Genomic DNA, 20,391 nt, shown 5'->3' on the forward strand with positions numbered 1-20,391 from the left:
CTCCGTTGTGATCCATGGTGAGTTTTTCCTTCCCACACGCTTGTGGCGAACAGGCAGGTGGGAATCAATACACTCGGTTAGCAAGGTTTTCCAGCGAATCCACATATCATTCGGATCATCGTAAGACTTGATGTCTGACCATGGCAGTTGTTTGAGATCACTCAAAAATTTGTCTTGATCGAAATTTCTGAAGTTACGTACCTCAATTTTGCGAGCCTTTGACGGCTCGTAATGAATTTTTCTCGTCATGAATACTAAAGAGTGATCACTGATGCCAAGATGATACACACCTGACTTACTAATTTTGTCGGGAGTGTTTGTCACACATAAGTGAATGTATTACATGAAAGAATCGTGCCGTTTCAAAGTGTAAGGAAGTTGTAAAAGTGGGATGCTAGGTCAAAGGAATACGAAGTAAGATTCGAAATAAGTAGTCATTCATTCCACAATCCTTCAGAGGCTGCTTCGTTTCTAGCGCATTCAGCACATGATCCTGGAAGAAGCTTTTGTATAGCAGCGGACTAGGGATTAAATACTAGGTTAAATAATTTAGTTCTATGATTGATTTTATTCCTTACTTTCTTGAGTTTACTAAGTTTTTTGACGATTTTTTTGTTTTGTTTTTATTTTATTTTTTTTTTTTTGTTTTTTATTTTTTTGTTTTTTTTTTTGTTTTTTTGTTTTTTTTTGGGTTTTTTTTTTTTTTTGGTTTTTTGTTTTGTTGTTTTTTCGTTTTATATTTTGTTGTTTTAATCTGAATATTTATTTTATTTTTTAATCCATTTTTTATGGACATTTTGTTAAAGTAATAATCAAACTCTCCCGCTTTATAACCTCCAGACTCTCATCTAAGTTTGAAACAGAGAATTTATCTCCTACGGGGTGAAAGACCAACCCGTGAAGATCAGTGTTGCTCGCCTGGTCGCTCTTACCAAATTAAATCTACTTATTATATAGCTTTTACTGATATTGCATCCCAAAGTAGTTATTTATTATTATCATATCTGTGTGCCTTATGACGCGTAATAAAATGAATATCTTTCAAAGTAGTTAAACAAGTTTTGGATGCCTAAATCTTGGGAGCGTTCACTAGGGCTTGCCTGTTAATGTAAACAGAAGACAAAAGATTGAGAGGATTTACTCGGGCTTCGGTTGGCGCAAATTCGTAATCAAAGATAGCTGAAATTTTAAAAATAATTACTCAGGCTTCTTGAGGTGAAAACAACAGATCTAATATTTATAATATTCAATTGGCTAATTAAAATTTTAATTGACTAAGCAGTGGCATTTTGCGTTTGGAATTAAAAACCCTAATTATGACGTCACAAATAATGACGTCATCATTCAACAAATTCGATATAACTGTTCTAATTGGTCAATTTATGCTGTGCGCGCTTCTATCGAACGAGAAGACGGACAACACCCTCATCACTTAGGCGATCCAAAACGACCGCTTCTAGGTGACGGGCTACGTTCAAGACCTGTAGCCGGCGACCTATGTCATCGTCAAGATACTGGGACGCACCGTAAATCGTGTTTTCCACTATCTTCAACGTATGTCAACTCCATCGGACAGCACAAATGGCGAAAAAAAATCTTCTGCGACTGCTAACGGGGAAGCGAAGCAAAAAAACGAATCAAAGCGTTCAAGATCCGAGTCCAGACATTCGTCAAAGGACAAAGACGGGGGTCAATCGTTTGATACGGCTATTCCAGTATTATCGGCTTATGGTTATGCTCTAGGGGACACTCTGGGGAAAGGTAAGGCTCTTGATGTCTCTCGCGCTCGGCCAGCGTCGTAAAACAATATGATATCTTTTGATTCTGTTTTGACAAATGCTACACAAGGTTATGAATCTCTATTAGAATCGCCCTCTTCACCTTGGGTGTAATGTTTTCCCATTCAGACAACGTGTCATTCTCTTGAGAACAATTTCTTTGTTTGAGATGTGTCCATATTCATGTGTCTAGCTCATACACAACCAACAAACAAAGAAATGATACTCTAGAGGATAAAACATGGTCTGACCGTTCCGTTATTCTCATTTAGAGCACTTTTCAAGTAACCCTAATCCAAACAACCAGTCCAGACGCTGCGCAGCACATTTTATCTTCAGTTTTGTCTTTCTTCCATCAAGTATAAAACGGTCTAAATTCACACTTTTTGACTGCAAGTCTCAAAGTTTTTGTTCCTAGTCTGCTTAATAATCTCAGCCTAACTTGTCTTAACGCAGGTTCATACGCAGTCGTAAAGGCTGCTTACTCGAGGAAACTTAAAAAACAAGTCGCCGTCAAAATAGTTACAAAGAAAAAAGCTCCGGAAGATTATTTGACCAAGTTCCTGCCTCGCGAGATTCAAGTCATGAAACACTTGCGCCATGAAAACGTCGTGGGACTCCACGAAGCCATCGAGACGAGCTCTAGAATCTACATCATACTGGATCTAGCAGATAATGGCGACCTCTTGGAGTTCATAAGAACAAATGGTCCAATCCAAGAAGACGAGGCAAGGAAACTTTTCCACCAGCTTGTCGACGCAACGGAATACCTGCACAACAAAAGTGTGGTTCATCGGGATTTAAAATGCGAAAATATTCTACTGAACCACGGTAATCGAATTATCGTCTCAGATTTTGGTTTTGCGCGCACGCAGCACATCGTGCCCGAGACTGGAAAGAGGCGTTTGAGTCAGACATTCTGTGGTTCTTATGCATACGCGCCTCCAGAGATACTACGCGGCATCGCGTATGACGGCACCTTGGCTGATATATGGAGTCTAGGGGTTGTGTTATACACGATGGTTTGCGCGAGTCTTCCTTTTGATGACACCAACCTCAAAGTCCTCCTGGAACAAGTGTCGCGAGAGGTGGTTTTCTCGAGACGGAGAAAGGTATCAGATGAGGCGAAAGACTTGGTAAAGAAAATGTTGGTGGCAGATGTATCTGTGCGACTTAGCATAGAGAACATACGAAAGCACCCGTGGTTTTTGGGAATAAAGTTGAATGAAGTTCCGAAGATCGAGGAAGGGTCTGTGAAGAGCACGCAAAGTGGATCGAACGAGGCAAGCCGTAGCAGTAGCAAGAGGTCTGGCGATTCGGGGTATTCCGGAGACACCGATATATAAACTTGTGATAAACTTGGAGATTATATATCTTTGAATGTGAAGGCGAAGTGTTTCAACGAGATCTCAGCAGGCAGACAAGCAGAATACAGAGTAAGCCCTACTGGATATAAGCAAACGGACAGGGCATAATATCTTTAAAGTCAACTTTCTTGTTATTCGTCAAGTTGAATTTTTCAGCCTAATAAAAATCTAAAACTAAGACTTTGAGTACGAGATGTATATTATATAGACAGAGGTGGCCTAGAGCGCATACCATATAATATCTACCAAATTAGTAAGTTCGGTAGACCTCAGTAGACCGTAGACCTACAAAACTTTGCACTAATTCGTAAACTTTTGCTTGTTAATTTTTTCTCGGATATATTTTCACTCTAGGATAAAAATCAGAGACTTCTATAGACATACTTATATATATACTTAGTTTTCAACTAGTAGAAGACTGATTGCAAGATTTGATTTTTTAATTGATTCAAAATAACCGAGACCATACTTCCACAACATCGAAAGCTGAACCGTCGTAGCGCGAAGCGTTTACGGCTATGCTGGAGTCTTTCGCAATACCTAATTCAGTTTCTAAAGGCGGTTTTAGAATATTTCTATTCAATCAAAATGACAAGGACCATACTTCCAGACATCGAGTGCTGAACCGTCCTATGGACTTACGGCTACGCCGGAGATTTCGACCCCAACACCGCTATCCCGGGAGGAATTACAGACTGATCAGGAAGCTCGGCAGACGCCTAAGGGAGAGGTTAGTCGGCCCCTAGACCATAGATGATTAACCCCTTGCTATGACCAACATACCTGTTGTGTACATTGCGTTGCACATGAGTATGGTCCCATGGTCACTCCTTTCCGTGTGGGATGGGTTTTATAGGCAAGCCACTTTGTATTACATGCAAACTTAGAAAGGAATATAAACGTTATTTTTTAGATATCCAATGAAAGGATAAGAAAGCTTAGGGAAAAAAGACACGCATGCGCAATGGACAACATTGAAAACTAAAGTAACGAAAACATCAAAAGTGCATTTATTTTTATTTAACCCTCGATCGATTTCATAATCGCAATCTGAATTATTTACAGGGTATTCAAGAAACGTTAGTTTCGTGGAAGCGGTGCACGTGTTTCTCGTTTTATTTCGCTTTTATTTTAATTTATTTTAAACCAGGCTGAAGTTAATCTAGCCTGTCGTGCAGACGTTTTTAGTGTAAGGAACGAGCCAACACTAAAAACGTCAAAGGCTGAAGTTAATCCTGATAACTTTATAACTTGTGTTATACATTGCAATTTTAAAATTGGAGATTGTCAATTATTTAATTCGGAAGCATGCAAAATCACTGAATAGATCAATGTTAGTTACGAAAACCTATTTCGGGAATATTTGTTGATCATCACCATGGTAACGCCGATGCAGCTAAAACGAACACTACTACAACATTTCATCACATTCTAGTCCTTCATATGTTACTAAAACCTGATCGATCCAATAATGTAAGGTAGAACAAATGAATCAAAAGTGTCACCAGAGAAAACAATTATATGGCGCACCTTTAAATATAGATGCTCGCTATAAGTAAAGCTGTTAAATTAGCCATTTCATTCCATTCTGGGGGAAACTGGGTTGAGTTGACATTACAGTGCATTGTGGGGCTGTTTTAGGGGACGAAATAGACGCCATCTTGGAAATATGTCCCTTAAAACAGCCCCATAATGCACTGCAATGCCAACTCCACCCAGTTTTTTCTCAACCTGAGAATGGCTTATAGTGCAGTTTTCGTATGACTGTGAAACGTTCACGACACGAACACGGTCGTGACACGGCAAGGGATACGCCAGACCAATCACATCGCACGAGAATTTACTCTCCATCCAATCAAATACCCGGAACACGGCATAAACACGGCGCGGACACCGTCACGCCAAGGTCAAGGCAATGCAAAACTAATCATATTGCGCGTGAAAAAAATCAGCCAATTAAAAATCTAGAAAGCACCAAGGTCACGGCACGTCACGCTTACGACCCTGAGCTTTTCACAGTCATACAAAAACTGCTCTAGTTTGGCATATTTGTACAAACTTTTCTCATTGCTTTACTTGAATAGAAGCTAGATCCTAGCTTGATGGCGATGAAAGAGATCAGTCGCTCTTTTTTGTCGCTTATTATATTAATAATAGTACTCTTCGTAAGAGATTATGACGTTACGTATCATTAATTCAGTATCTAGGACCCTCCCTTCGCATTCAAATGAAAACCATTTTCATCCTGAATTACAATGGCATAAAATATTTCATTCGCATTCATTTTAAGTAAAGGGACTACATATAACTACTATTGAATCTCCATTTCGGTGCTTATGAACATTTTATCAAACCTTTTAAACTCTTGCTATGCTCATTCAAAGCATTGTTTCAGTAAGCTGTGTTTGACCTCATTCACTTGACGAATATATAACCAAAAGCTGGGATATAGTGCATGCCGTTGACATTCCCACATGAGAGTCGACCCATGTGCTTCGAGGCTGCAGCATCACCGCCTGCGCCAAATCCAATATACGAGATGGGAACGCCCGCATTATCTGATTTAGGATAAGCAATGATTCCTATGCGAACGCGCGCTCCGTCTCCGCTTGATGGTCGTACATTAAAGCCATCTCTCTTCGTGCCATTCTAAGATGAAATAAAGGCGAGAGATTTTAGCATTTAACAAAGCTAAAATCTTGGACAAAAATAGTCGTGAAATTTTTTTCCAGAAAATAGCGCATGCGCCAAAAAATTGTGAACGCCTAACACGAAAAAGCTGTTTTATAAGTGCTAAATATAAAACTCGTATTACAACCATTCTACTTACGTCCAGCTTTGATCCAGGCAAAAGTTTTAACCACTTTGCTTCGTCATACCCAAACGTCACATACCCACTTTCCGCAATTGTCATCATAGATTTTCCCGACGATATCTTCTTGTTGAGCCATCGAATCGATGAGAAATTGACTAGTTTCATTCCCACGCAAATGTTTTGGAAAGCAATGCTTGAGAAGGTCGCCAATTTAGTCTCTTTTTCGTCGAGATTTGCTCCATTTTCAGGTTGGTATTCTTTTTTACTTGGCATCTTTGAAGTCCAGTACTGGGAATTGTATCTGAAGGTTGACTGGAAAAAATGAATAAAGATAATTTCAGTGGAAAAATCTAGGGTTTTGAACGGGAGGTTATCGTTGATCGCTGAGGATGAAACATTAATCCTTTCATTTTTCTTGGACACAACTGAACTTAATGAAAAACACCTGACGTCGAACTGCAGTTTGAGGTTTGCGGTACCTAGCAAGAACGTCGTTAATTAATAGATAATTACTGAGGCACGCAGCATTCGTAGGTATAATGCAGCTGCCTGCATTATACCTACGAATGCTGCGTGCCGAAGTGATTATCTAGTATAATTATTGTTCTTATCAAAATCCAATTGTTTTCTTTCTAGCTTGTTTATCATAGAAACAAAGCCAATAATGAATGAACTAAATATGTCTGATTTTCCTCTATGCATTCGTTGGGATAATGCAGACTGAAAACAATGGATTTTGATAAGATCAGTAATTATAAGTCTTTAATGTCCTCGGATTCGCAGAAGAGTATGCCCCCCCTACACCCCCCCCCTACACCCCCCTACACCCCCCCTACTACCCCATAGAACCTTCTCAGAAAAATATGGCCAATTACGTCATTTCCTGTCTCGTGCGGAATGTTCATCAGCTGAATCCCAAATTAGTTTTCAATATTCTTTCTGACTGATAGCACATTGATTTTCCTGCGATATCAAACATTCTGCTTTAATATGTGATATTCGTTGCGCTGAGCCTAGACCAGAAACATACAGTATTTGTCGAACTCAGAAAGGTCTTAGGGTGCTCAGTCTTCGACTAGTGTTTGGATCAGACTGGTTGATATTCGAAGACTTGCTGCATGCTTGTGTAATAGTACCATGATATAGGAAATTAGTTCTACGAGAATCAAAAGCAGCCAAGAACGCCATTCAACTGCTACAGGTTAGTCTGGAAGATTTTTCCTTCTGTATTAATAAGAAAATTTATTTCTTTTCGAAAGCCATTTCGATGATACAGCACGCTTCATGCACCATGCAAATGCGGCAAAGCAGCAATGTATTTTCCCGCTCAAACGACCAGCACACGTGCTGTAGGAAGCCAATTCACACTCGACGAAAAAATGGATTTGTCATGTAGGCAAACATATAGACAAATATATGGGCAAATATCATATTTGACTAATAGTAAACAATATTTGCCCAATGACTGTATATGATATGTACCTACACATTTATCCCATGGGCACAGATGGCAAAGTCCGTATGGCCCAGTAAAATCCCAAACGGCAAATATATAGCAGATATCATATCATCCATACATTTACCCGGTAGTAAATGTGAATGCTCATTTGATATGTGCACGTATTTGCCCAGCCCGTATATGTGTTTTATGTCTTACGTATACCCTGTGTTTCCCCAGGCCGTATATGTGATTCATGCCTTACATATACCCTGTATTTTCCCAGGCCGTATATGTGATTAATGCCTTACATTTACCCTGTCTTTGCCCAGACCGTATATGTGATTAATGCCTTACATATACCCTGTATTTTCCCAGGCCGTATATGTGATTTATGCCTTACATATACCCTGTCTTTGCCCAGGCCGTATATGTGATTTATGCCTTACATATACCCTGTCTTTGCCCAGGCCGTATATGTGATTTATGCCTTACATATACCCTGTGTTTCCCCAGGCCGTATATGTGATTTATGCCTTACATATACCCTGTATTTTCCCAGGCCGTATATGTGATTTATGCCTTACATATACCCTGTGTTTGCCCAGGCCGTATATGTGATTTATGCCTTACATATACCCTGTATTTTCCAAGGTCGTATATGTGATTTATGCCTTACATATAACCTGTGTTTGCCCAGGCCGTATATGTGATTAATGCCTTACGTATACCCTGTCTTTGCCCAGGTCGTATATGTGATTAATGCCTTACATATACCCTGTATTTTTCCAGGCCGTATATGTGATTTATGCCTTACATATACCATGCGATATGCTCTGACCGTATATGTGATTAATGCCCCCTTAATGCCTTAGATGTACCAGCGCGTCTTAGCCATATTTGCTCAGTTGAATTATGCTCATCATATTTGCTAAATTTAACTATATTATCAGTCTTCAGCTATTGTCACTTATGGCAGGCCAAAAAAAATAGAAACGATATATGTCGTGACAACCACCTCATACTTTAAACATAGCTAACCTATACTAAGAAGCAGGAAAAAAGACATAAATCATACTGAAACATTTTTATTGTGAATTTCCTTTTCTTGACGACTGATTAACTATGAACAATTTGTTAACTACAACTAATTGAAAATGCTAGTTCTGTAAATTAATTATAGGTGTTTGTTTCATCTTGTGACAGAATTTGTGAAAGGAGATCATAATATATTTAGTTGTCAATCGATCTGTGGCTTATGTACGATTCTTTTTAGATATTCTGTAGTAGTACACTTCATTTATAACTGCAAAAACTTAATTAAGGACACCGAACGTGGTTGGGTTTCTACGAGTTTTATGAATTAAATATTGTGTCACTGTTCCTCCGTTCCTTTGGCCTGATTTCTAGGGTTTTCCTTCTTCTTTCGATTATTTGAACATTATACTTGTTTACTTTAAGAAATCCAAAGGTCAATAGGCTTAGATAGCCGCTGCTATACCGTTTGACCTTTGGATTTCTTCAAGTAAACGAGTATAACGTTCAAGTAATCGAAAGAAGAACGAAAACCCTAGAAATCAGGCCAAAGGAACGGAGGAACAGTGACACAAGATTTAATTCATAAAACTCGTAGAAACCCCAACCACGTTCGGTGTCCCAGTGCCCTTGATTTGATAAAAACCTTTAGGCTCTCAATGCCCATTTGGGACCTCCAGATGGCCTTGGGCGTCTTGACGGCTCCCCGATTTTCCGCTTCAAAAGCATGGTGAGACTGCGCTCTGACAGCCTCCTTTTTGCCTTTCGGTCCATGCTTTCCATGAACTGATTAGCTAGGGGGCTTCTCCATGGCAGAGGGTGTTTTATTAAAACTTTACTCTGCTTAGTAGGGCCCCCTTCGTTATCAGAGCCACTGTCCGCTGTATCGTCATCAGCCTGGTCATCCGCCTCTGACATCGACTCCTCTGATGACATATACTCCAGTTTCATAATTGCCTTGACTTTCTCTTTGTCCCCTGGTGATAGCGAGGTTGACAAGTCCGCTGCCTTGGATCTGGATTTTAGGAGCTAAAAGAAAAAAGAAAAAAAAAAAAAACACCGTCAGTCAAAGTTTCTTATTAAACAAAGTCATAATCGTTGCAAATTCAGTTTACTCACATTTTGTTTTCTTTGTGTTTTCCGCTGCATCTTTTGATGCCTTCCAAGGGCCCCTGAACGCTCTCTTTTGTTTCTCTTTCTTCTCGTCAGAAAGTGACTTTTAAGGGCAGCTGAAATTATATCAAGTACCCATATATTAAAACTTGAGACAAAATTTGTTAGAAATTTTGGCATTTGGCCGACAATTACTCCTTTAGCATCCATTTGTTTTTGCTTTGTTTTGTTTCGTTTTTTTTTTTTTTTTTTTTTTTTTTTTTTTCCCATGTTATTTTATTTCAAACATAATATAATTCATTAAAATCATAAGATGTACCTTAAGTTATTCTTAGACATAGTAATAATGTTTTCATTATTTTTATGGCTGTGATTGTATAATATTGGGGAAAAAATCGAAATCAAATCAATTCCTTTACAAAAAAGGAAATTATCATTATCATTCAGTGTCTTGTTATTGAAAATCAATAGTAAAGTTTGGTAGCATTAACCACTACCATGGCGGGTTTCCCGCCAATTTTAGCATTGCATAAATTATACCGCTGCATAATTATACCAACTACTCTTCGCGCCAAGAATTCCCAGTAAAATTATCAATAAAAATAGCTTGCTTTTTTAAATATTGCCACTTTACTTACTGCAACAGCCTTTGAGACAGTAATCTTGGTCTTGCTGTTGTCTTTGTCCTGCTGGCTTTCTTTTAAGGCCGCTAGTATTTGGCGGTTTTGTTCTTGCAGTTCTTTAAACTGTTTTACAATCGTTTCGAAATTTGAAGAAATTTCTTCTTTTTCGCTGTCGGGGTCAACGTTCTCATTCTCGCTTGTTGCTTGCAATAGGCGATTTCTGTGTTCTCTTAGCACATCCTCGTTACCACCAGGGACAGAGGGAATAAGTATATTAAGCCTTTGAGAATTGGCGCCATTTTCAGTATGTCTACTCGTACTGCTTGTACTGGTAGTTGCAGTAACAGAATGGATTGGCATTGGGCGTCCTGGTAAAGGTGTAGATGTTCTTCCCATTTTTTGATCGCGACGAATGAACGCAATTTATAAGCAAAGATATAGAATGTGCGGGAAACTAGATGACCGACAGAGTTTGTTACCTGTTTGTGACCAAAAGGCGAATGAACGAATAAGCACATCCACCGAACAGATCTACCCCCTATCTATCACGGCGTATCACGTGACTTGTGATGACATGTACGTTCATATAATGAAGTCTAATAATAAAAAAAGGAATAACTGTCTTATAAAAATGCTGAAGTTGTATCCAGGATTCATGTTAAGTAATATATCTATTATCTTAAAGCTATTTGCTCCATTTTATAAAGTTATGAAATTTTTTCTAAAGCCTAGATTCACGAAATATCATTGCAATAAACTTGATTAGCTTCTAGCTCTAAAACCATCGTACCATTATCTGCCGCCAACAGTGACAGCTCTAAGGAAAAGGGCGCGGTAATAAAGATCCGGCGTGCTTTTGTCCAGTGGCATGTGGTTGATGGACGTGGAACTTTATTACGCTGGAATATGGCTGTTAGCCATTCAAAATGCTTGGATTTTGAGTAATTGTCCCAATGATACACACCGTCTTTTTAATTATATAGTTCTGGAAAACAAAATGTCTTCTGCGATGTCAAAGCGTTATCATTGCTTTCATTGTAACGAAGATTTACATTACAGAGTATTTTGCCGTCACAAAGAAGAATTTTATGATCCTTTAACAAATCAATGGCAATTACAGCGGAATGACGACGAAGACTCAAATGATAGTATTTTCACTCCCGAGATTGACGGCCAGAACGACACTTCTTCTAATGACTACAGCGAGATAAACGTTTTGGACCAAACTGATCAAGACTCCTCTGATGTGCCAAATACAAACCAACCATCAAGTGACGAATTCTTACCAGCTACTTCACAAAAAGGTATTGATGTTATACGTTTATTTGATGATTAGATTATATAATCTTTAAATGTTAAAGTCAAACTGCATAGATAAAAGACTGAATCTTTAACAAGCGGCTGATTTGCACATGATCTAGCTCCCCTATTGGATTTACTACCAAGCATTAGTGTTATTGAAGCGAGATTAAGTTAGAGGTACAAATGATTCTTTTCTATTTCTATCTTAGCCTCGTTTTCACCGTTACTTTTAAGAAGGGTGCATCATTAAGTAATCGGCTTATGGTAGCCATTAAAACCTCAGTGTTCATTCAGAAAGGTTCATTCAAAGAGTTTATAAAATCATAGCTAGAGATAACTCATTTAAAACGCTAAAAAGAATTTACTATGTTCAAATGGATATTGCTGTACATTTTTGTCTCCAAATCAATTCATGACTGTGGTCATCCTGAGATAGCATGGTATCCGGCAAAACATGTTTGTCAAGTTAGAGAAATACAATTATAAGTAATTTATTTAATATGTCTCTTGGGTTTTTTATTTTCGATTTATCATTTTTCTTTCACGAATTATAAATTGTTGTTTTGCTGACTTAGAAATTTATATTTTATTTTCAATGGAAATCATTTATTTTCAGAGCAAAATTTGGGTCAAAATTATACATTTAGGGACCGGTCATTATTTAAGTTGGAGGTGGGGGGGGGTGGGGTGGAGGAGAAATTGTCAGTGACGCAAAAAAATTTCAAGGCCCCCCCTTTGAAGGCATCCAAGTTTATCGAAAACCCCCCATGGATTGTAGTAAAAAATTTAAAAGTTTTCCCTAAAAGTCATTTTTAAATTTCAAGACTTTCACTAGCAAAAATTTCAGGCCCCCCCCCCCCCCCAATTCCCCCCCCCCCCCCCCCCCCAACTTAAATAATGACCGGTCCCTTAGCCCATGAGGTTTTTTTTTACTGACATTTTTTTTTCTAGTATTATAATGGTTTCAGACTTTATCTTATACTATGTTGCAGTTATACAATGCCGAATGAATAAAATACATCGTATTTGCTTATGTTTAAAGGAGACGGAATAAATGACTTTGAGGAAAAAGATCAAGTGTTTTGGGATGACAAGTTGGACAGTGAATCTGACCATGAAGAGATAAGAGGAAATGAAAGAAGGAGATTGGTTGAAACTTGGGATATTGATATCGAAGACGTAGAAAGAGATTTTGAACAATCTAGTGCAGAAATAAGCGTTGCCGTCGAAGCAAGTTCCCGAGTGACCCTTATTAACTGGATTGCCTTGTTTGTGTGCTTTTGGTCTGCATACTTTTCTGTACCAGACCGAGGCATTGATATTCTCCTCGCCTTTTTTAAAGCGATTTTTCAGGTTTTGTGTGAGCTTTCGCCAATCATTTTCCCAACCGCAGTATTGGTTTTCCCGAGCTCCTTCAAACTCTTGAAAAATTATCTTTCTTTTAAAGATAAGCATTCAAAGTATGTTGTTTGTCCGAAATGCGACACCCTATACCGTTTTCAAGACTGCATAACAACAAGATTCGGGCGTGTCATTGCTAAACCATGTTCTCACATTGCTTTTCCGAATCACCGTCAATTGTTTCGCCGCACACCTTGTGGAGCGGAATTGCTTAAGGAAATTCGTTTGAAAAATGGACAGACGAAATTGTACCCACATAAAGTTTATTGTTATAAAAGCATCAGAGACACTCCAACTCACTTTATTAAGCGACCAGACTTTGTACAAAAATGTGAGATTTGGAGAAATCGGAATGTACCGGACGATATTTTAGTTGATATTTACGATGGCCAAGTGTGGAAAGATTGGCAATATTTTAACGGCACTCCTTTCCTTGCCCAGCCTAATAATTATGCTTTTATGCTGAATGTTGACTGGTTTCAGCCTTTTAAGCACAGTGTCTATAGCGTTGGAGTCATATATATGGTCCTCCTAAATCTTCCGAGAAAAGAAAGGTACAAAGAGGAAAACGTAATAATAGTTGGGGTAATACCTGGTCCACACGAGCCCAAATTGAATATCAATACGTACTTACAACCACTTGTAGCCGAATTGAACTTATTGTGGCACGAAGGCATCCAAGTTCGGCCTCATGGGAGTAGAACAGCAAGATGTTTTCGAGCTGCCCTCCTTTGTATTGCTTGTGACATTCCTGCACTAAGAAAAGTTTGCGGTTTCTTAGGATGTACTGCTCACCGAGGGTGCTCAAAGTGCACAAGATTTTTTCTCGGAGATTTTAGTAGCATGGATTTTTCAGGTTTCGAAGATGACGATACACCAAGGACAAATGAAGAGCACCGAAGAGAGGCTCAGAAAATACTCAATGCAACAACCGCTGATGAACGAAACCAAATTGAAACTTCCACTGGAACAAGATATTCTGAACTCTTACAGTTGCCTTACTTCGATTGTACTCGTTACCATGTTGTTGATCCTATGCACAATTTGTTTTTAGGGACAGCAAAACATTTAATGAAAAATGTATGGCTAAATGCTGAAACGCCAATTATTTCTAAAGAAAATTTGAATAAAATCCAGGAAAAGGTAGATGACGTCAAAGCACCATCATTTATTGGGCGTCTCCCGAAAAAGATATCAACATCGTTTGGAGAATTTACTGCTGATCAGTGGAAAACATGGACTCTCTTGTATTCTGTATTCTGCATTTGGAATATCGTTCCAACAGATGATTTGGAGCTGTGGAGGTTATTCGTATTGTCCTGCTTTCACCTTTGCTCTCCACTTATTACAACTGAAGAGCTACAAGAAGGACATGATTACCTAGTGGAATTTTGTAAATCGTTTGAAAAAAGATATGGAAAGGAACGTGTTACGCCAAACATGCATCTACACCTGCATCTCAAACAATGTATTTTAGATTACGGGCCTGTATATTCATTTTGGCTTTTCAGCTTCGAACGTTTCAATGGGATTTTAGGAGCGTTTCGAACTAACAATAGATCTGTTGAAATACAAATCATGAGAAAATTTCTCCAAAAGCATGAACTAAGAGATATCCCTTTACCAGAGAGATTTCGAGAAACTTTCCAACCAGTATTTCAACTTCTTCAGGAGGCACAACAAGTAGGAACACTTGGCGAAAGCATCCCATCAATACCATCAACACTTAATCTTTCAGTTGGTCAAGTACTACGTTGCTTAGAGTGGAGCAATATGAATGCATACTCATGTTTTTCACCTCGATCCATTGATGTTCTTGATGATGACTATACAGAATATCTCTTTAAAGCTTATGAAACAATTTTACCTCAACACTCGGTCATTGAATGTGTTACCGATACGTTTGAGAGAATTAGTACCATTGGATATTCGGGGACAAAGCTAGGGTCCTCTGACTCTAGACTGGAATGTTCTTCCTTCATTCTTGCAAGTTGTTGGTGTGGCCAATATAGTGGCAGTATTGAGACCGATTCATTTGACTTGCGCCCCGGTGTTGTCGATTTCTTTCTTATAAACAAACCATTATAATTGATGGCAAGCAGGAATCATTGTGTATGGCAAAGGCTCGATGGTATCAGCGACATCCAGAAAGACACAGGATTGGCAGACCACATGAAATTTGGTGCAGAAACTTGTTTGAAATGGAAGGGCCCTCTACATTCATTCCCATACAAAGGATACACAGCCAGTTTGTTGCTGTTTACGATGTTATTGACAAAGAAAGAGTATTAATTGTTTGTCCTTTACAACGTAAATTGTACGGATGATGGAGATGACAGTAAAGTATCATCCAGGAAAAATATTCAAAGCTATCAAAAATAAACTGTTTGAACTGTGCATCAGTAACTAGATAGTCAAAATGAAAATTGAATGAATTCTTTGATGAGTTTAAAATTAGATGAATTAAAATAATTATGAATGAAATTGCATATATTGCCAATAAAAAAGATGAATTCATATGTTTAGACTAAACAAAATTGATGCTTCAAATAATATTACAGATGTTAGCGGTTTGAAATGCAGCTGAGGTTAATGGGTTAATGAGTTTTCTTATTGTCACTGGAAAAAACGCATGTACGACTTACGCATATTAAAAATACATCGTCCGCGTTTTTTCCTGTGTGTATCAACGCATATAACCTCACTTTCATGACATCAAAGCAAAACAATGATTGAATTAATGTGGTCGCAACATTGATGTCATGCGTTAGGAGAAAAAATTGACACATATGACTGAGATGGACCTGCATGCACTCCCCCCTCGTAAATCGTAAAAACAAGCCAACATCCATCATAATTCAGTTGAAAAATTATTGATTTGTTTTGAAAAGTTTTGATTGCAATAAATTGAAACGGAAACCTCACATCGGATATACTCAGTTTGGGGTATTGTATTTGCTCCCCAGGTAAATATGGGGCAAAGCCTAGTGCAAAGTTGATTTCATATGTGCCCTTCATTTGACAATATGGCAAATATAGGGCAAAAACGGTTATCATATATCCCCACTGGGTAAATGCGTCTAAACTAAGGGCAAATATATAACATATTTACCCATGTGTTCAGATATATGGCAAAGCAATGGCAAATTTATTAGAAATTTACCCCGACCTTTGCCTGCATAGGCAAATGTATGGGCAAATATAGAGCACCATATTTGCCCAACATTTGCCAAGCGGACATATGATGACCAAATCCATTATTTCGTCGAGTGTCAATGCAGTCGAAATATTTCTATTGACCATTTGATTATACTTTGTACATTATTTTACATCTTTAGTCATAAACATTAACAAAATACTATTATTTTTTATTATCTCTAACTTTTATTGATGTGGAAACGTTACATGCACAAATATTAACAAACTTATAGACGTCATAGCCGCCATGTTGGAAGAATTTGACAAAAGATTTTTGAATGAATTCTTTTGTTATTTTTTCCAACATGGCGGACATCCCTTTTGTTATTATGCTCTCTTGGGATTGATTGCAAACCAAGAATAAATAAGTATGAATAATAATATAACGGGCGTGTTTTTATTATCGTAGTGGATGAGGCTAAATATGATGCTTGGCAATTTTTAATTTTTGAAGATATCTCAACTAAAGCGAATTCTAATGAGTAATGTACCAAAGCATTCTATCTTTGTAGACAAACTTCAAACTGTTCTCCTCGAATTCAATTTTACGTGCGGTATGTGTTTTTCTTTCACGTCACAAAATTCGAACGACTCACTTCGTGACATAGCCTCCTTTGCAGCCGCTGTGAGGCGCTTCCGGTTCCCGTCATTCCCCCACTAGCACGCTAGCACGCTAGTGGGGGAGTGACGGGAACCGGAAGCGCCTCACAGCGGCTGCAAAAGGGGAATGACGGGAACCGGAAGCGCCTCACAGCGGCTGCAAAGGAGGCTATTCGTGACAGGGCTCCCGTGAAGTCCACACTACCTTTGAGCCATTGATCTTCATGACTAGTGTCCAGCCCCCTACGTCTCCACAACCGGAAATGCTTGTCATGTGACAGTAAACAGGTTTAGTTGCTCCCATCAGGTAGTATGCGCGGTCTGGGACAGACCTAAAAAAACATCCAAGAAAAGACTTACAAATGCCGAATTAATTATATTTTAATTCGAAAATTGATTTCCCCGTCATTTTAATTGGCCGAGATAATTGCAAATAACTGCCTTAATTAAAATCAACCTCGTACCCAGAGCCTGCGTCTAGCACTGAAAAAAAAGTCGACCAAGTTTTAGAAAAGTCGCCAACGTAAAAAAAAGTCGCCCAGCTTAAGAAAAGTCGATGGCCCTAAATGGGCTCCGTATTAATGGTTTGAGAATTCAATTATAAAAATGAGCGTAAAACTCAGGTGCTAAAAAAGTTATGTGGATACGATGGGATTCGAAACCACGTCCACAAACAGTAAAGGCCACCCTGCCCTTGGGTATACAGATTACGCAGGGTTGTGTTCTAGCCGAAGCATCAGGGGAGAGACTCGTTGGCCCCCAGACCACATCAACTAATCCTTTGCATAACCTGCCACGCACTGGCACGTTGATTCGAAGTGGAAAAAGAAACTAGTCTATCTGGTGCATTGTTTATACGGCTATCGTTGTGCTAATTTCCTGAAATCGTGGTCCAGTGTAAAAAATGGCAACAAAGAAACTGAGTCAAGCCCGGTTGAGCGAGGTTGATACCTGGATGGGTGACCGAAAACTTATGGCTACTCAAGTTTTTCATTTATTTTTTTCGTCTCATAAATATGCATCCAATGATATCGTATTTACCCTCGTCTGTTTAGTATATCCTGACACGAACTTCCTGCTTTCTCCGGAACATCCCCATATTCTAGGTTTAAAAAAATGACAGTGACACTTCAATGGCTTCCATATTAAAGCACTACGATTGGATAGTTGCGTATTCCATGTTATCTGATTGGGTCGAGTCATGTTGGCTGTTCCTAGCTGGATCCGCATAGCACTAGTTAGCAGGGGGGAGGGGAGAGGATAGATTATCTGCTAACAATCTACTAACCTGGTTCCGCGCTGTAGCAGTAGTTATCAGGGGGGAGGGGAGAGGATAGATTATCTGCTAACGAGCTACTAACCTGGTTCCACATAGCACTGTTTGCTTACACCACAGTTACACGGACACGAACCTTGGTTTTTTCCCCTCGTTGTCTTTCTCGTCACTTCCTATTGCCAATAAAAACCAACAAAAATCTGAAAAGGGTATCCGGTATTCTTGCATAAACAGATTATTATGACGTCATTATCATGACGTCAGTTTTTACGTCACTAGTACCGAGTTACGTCTTTTGTCTTCAAATATAGATAAATAGATAATGATTTTATCAGAAATGATTTTTTCGATGTGGCGTGCGTGCAATAGAGCTCGCGATAAAAGGGCATTTAATTAACGAAGAATATAACACGGCTAACGATTAATAAGTGTTTCGATAGAAACACTGAATGTTGCCATGGCAACAAGAAAGTGATAATCCAAAAATGGAATTTTCGACCTTTAAAATGGTTCTAATAGCGTCTAGGTTGGTTCGCGCTGTTTACAGAACGAGCTCGCTTTACGTTCTCTTCTGCCCAACCTAATTCGTTAATTGATCACTTCTGCTCTATCCATCCATCCATCCATCCATCTTATAGCGTTGGGAAAACATTTCTAACTACCGTTTTTAAGAAAATAGATAAAACTACTTTTGGAAATTATTGAGGCCCATTTACACGGTATGATTTTTTCCTCACAACTGTATAACACGCTGACGACACGAATTGGCTTCGTGTAAATCGACCGTACAACTTGTTTAAGACTATTTCGTGCGCCTAGTATTCGAACTTGGTCTGGGAATGTTGTGTGCACGCACGACAATTTTAAGAAAAAATCGCAACGTGAAAATCGTCCTTTACAAACCCTTATCTGGTGATAAATCCATCCAGCACTGCTTGTCAACTCGTCTTCAGCCTGACATCGTTTCTCTACGCCATGTCCGTTTAACTGACATTCGCTCTTGTTGTCAAAATTATACGATATACAAAGAAGTTCTTCTTGACATTGTTTGATACATTCATACCAATCTTCCACTTGTATGACTCTCAATTGCGATCCTTTTAAATACTTATCCATGTATGTGAAGGGAGAGAATGGCTCAGAGAGATGGAATAAACTAGCAAAAACAAACACTAGAAGTCCCCACATGATTGAATAATTTTCCTTAGTGCTTCAGTTCTCTTGACTCTTGAACACTGGTTCTTTATGAAGAGAACTTTCTGTTCACGAATAGCATAAATTCCCAGGAAATGTTCTGCACCTTTACTCTTTTGTTTTCAAACGGGACAAGAAATTTGACGAGTTTTTGTTTTTCTTTTTTCGAGAGTTTGCCTAAAAATAAAAAACAGGTACTTTGGTCATTTTAGAGCTGTTTAGTATAATCTTCTTGGTATATCATCTTTTTTTTTTTTTGATTTACCAGTTCCTTACCTGTAGGTCTTATTCAGCCAGAGTACAAGATGGTTTTTTGTCCAGTACAAAGGAAGCGGTGATTTTTCGAAAGAAACTATCAATAATGTTAGTGCTTTTGTGTTGATAATTCAGGCTGGTTGCATTTGTTAAGCGAGAATACGCGCTTCAAAACGAAGAAATTCTAGTCCTAGCACTAAACAAACTAAACCAGAGAATAGTTTAACAAATTCGTTGATTAAAAACGTCCACGGAAAGCTCACTGGCGTCAAGGCTGACTATTGATATTTAGAATTGTTCTCAGTACTCAAAATTGCATCATTGTCAGGTGAAAGGTGGTAATAAAACCCCCAAAACACAAATAATTCAATTTGTAGGAGCTGCTGTCCGAATTAACAGCATTTTCATTGGCGTTTTTAACCCTAAAGTGTTTTACATAGCCAAATGTTTATTCAAAAGCGCGTAAATAGCTCCCAAAGAAGCGTCGTTGAACAAACACACAGGTAGATACGCATTTAGCGCCAATTTGAGTTACTATGACAACGATTTACAGCAAGAAAAAAAGAATAGGAAGTTGTTAATTATAAAGCGAAAATTGGTTTTTCGCTCTTTTTTCATTTTTGATGACAAAAAATGTTTGGATATCATTTCTTTTCAAAATTAAGCCGAGCTTATTTAGTTTTTCTCTCGATTTTTAAGAACGTTTTTTTGTTATAATTTTTGGTGCAATATTGACATAGTTTGAACGAAGCACTCGATTTCATTTTGTTCAATGAAATTCTATTATGCTGGAAAATTGAACAAACGTCACCCAAGCTAAAAACCCTATACGACGAGCTTAAAAATATAATCCAACAGACTAAGATATCCGGTTTTCGGCCTAGGATTGAATAATCTTACTACGAGAAAACGAATAACTTCGACTTATCCTTAATGACGGATGTACTGCAGGCAATCAAACTTTGATAAAAATCCTAAGATCATAATTCGTTGAGT

The 20,391-nt window shown here is 38.4% G+C and overlaps 3 protein-coding genes across 4 annotated transcripts; 1 reads left to right on the forward strand and 2 right to left on the reverse strand.

The window, feature by feature from the left end:
- The first annotated feature begins 1,556 nt into the window (after positions 1 to 1,556).
- LOC116291654 (testis-specific serine/threonine-protein kinase 3-like) lies at positions 1,557 to 3,212 on the forward strand. The gene is made up of 2 exons (XM_031698840.1): positions 1,557 to 1,761; positions 2,235 to 3,212. Exons 1-2 carry the CDS (start codon positions 1,557 to 1,559, stop codon positions 3,122 to 3,124), a joined length of 1,095 nt encoding a protein of 364 aa, XP_031554700.1. The 3' UTR covers positions 3,125 to 3,212.
- Positions 3,213 to 4,145: 933 nt separating this feature from the next.
- On the reverse strand, positions 4,146 to 19,870 carry LOC116291655 (uncharacterized). Its single transcript, XM_031698841.2, has 7 exons — positions 19,417 to 19,870; positions 18,850 to 19,317; positions 18,032 to 18,119; positions 17,712 to 17,772; positions 16,876 to 17,002; positions 5,976 to 6,272; positions 4,146 to 5,794 (listed from the first exon to the last, which is right to left on the reverse strand). The coding sequence occupies exons 2-7, from the start codon at positions 19,132 to 19,134 to the stop codon at positions 5,561 to 5,563; spliced, it is 1,092 nt and encodes a 363-aa protein (XP_031554701.1). The 5' UTR covers positions 19,135 to 19,317; positions 19,417 to 19,870; the 3' UTR covers positions 4,146 to 5,560.
- Positions 8,850 to 11,457, reverse strand: LOC148913563 (uncharacterized). 2 transcript variants are annotated; one of them, XM_089032587.1, is made up of 3 exons: positions 10,185 to 11,457; positions 9,553 to 9,662; positions 8,850 to 9,462 (listed from the first exon to the last, which is right to left on the reverse strand). In XM_089032587.1, exons 2-3 carry the CDS (start codon positions 9,580 to 9,582, stop codon positions 9,082 to 9,084), a joined length of 411 nt encoding a protein of 136 aa, XP_088888713.1. In that variant the 5' UTR covers positions 9,583 to 9,662; positions 10,185 to 11,457; the 3' UTR covers positions 8,850 to 9,081. The 2 variants fall into 2 exon arrangements, with proteins under 2 accessions (XP_088888713.1, XP_088888717.1); XM_089032591.1 differs by having other exon boundaries at positions 10,185 to 11,452.
- Positions 19,871 to 20,391: the final 521 nt, after the last annotated feature.

Source organism: Actinia tenebrosa, unplaced genomic scaffold, assembly GCF_029948245.1.
Source record: "Actinia tenebrosa isolate PJP-AT-01 unplaced genomic scaffold, QUT_ActTen_1.0 PGA_scaffold0__85_contigs__length_37466705, whole genome shotgun sequence".
Classification (NCBI taxonomy): Eukaryota; Metazoa; Cnidaria; class Anthozoa; order Actiniaria; family Actiniidae; genus Actinia; species Actinia tenebrosa.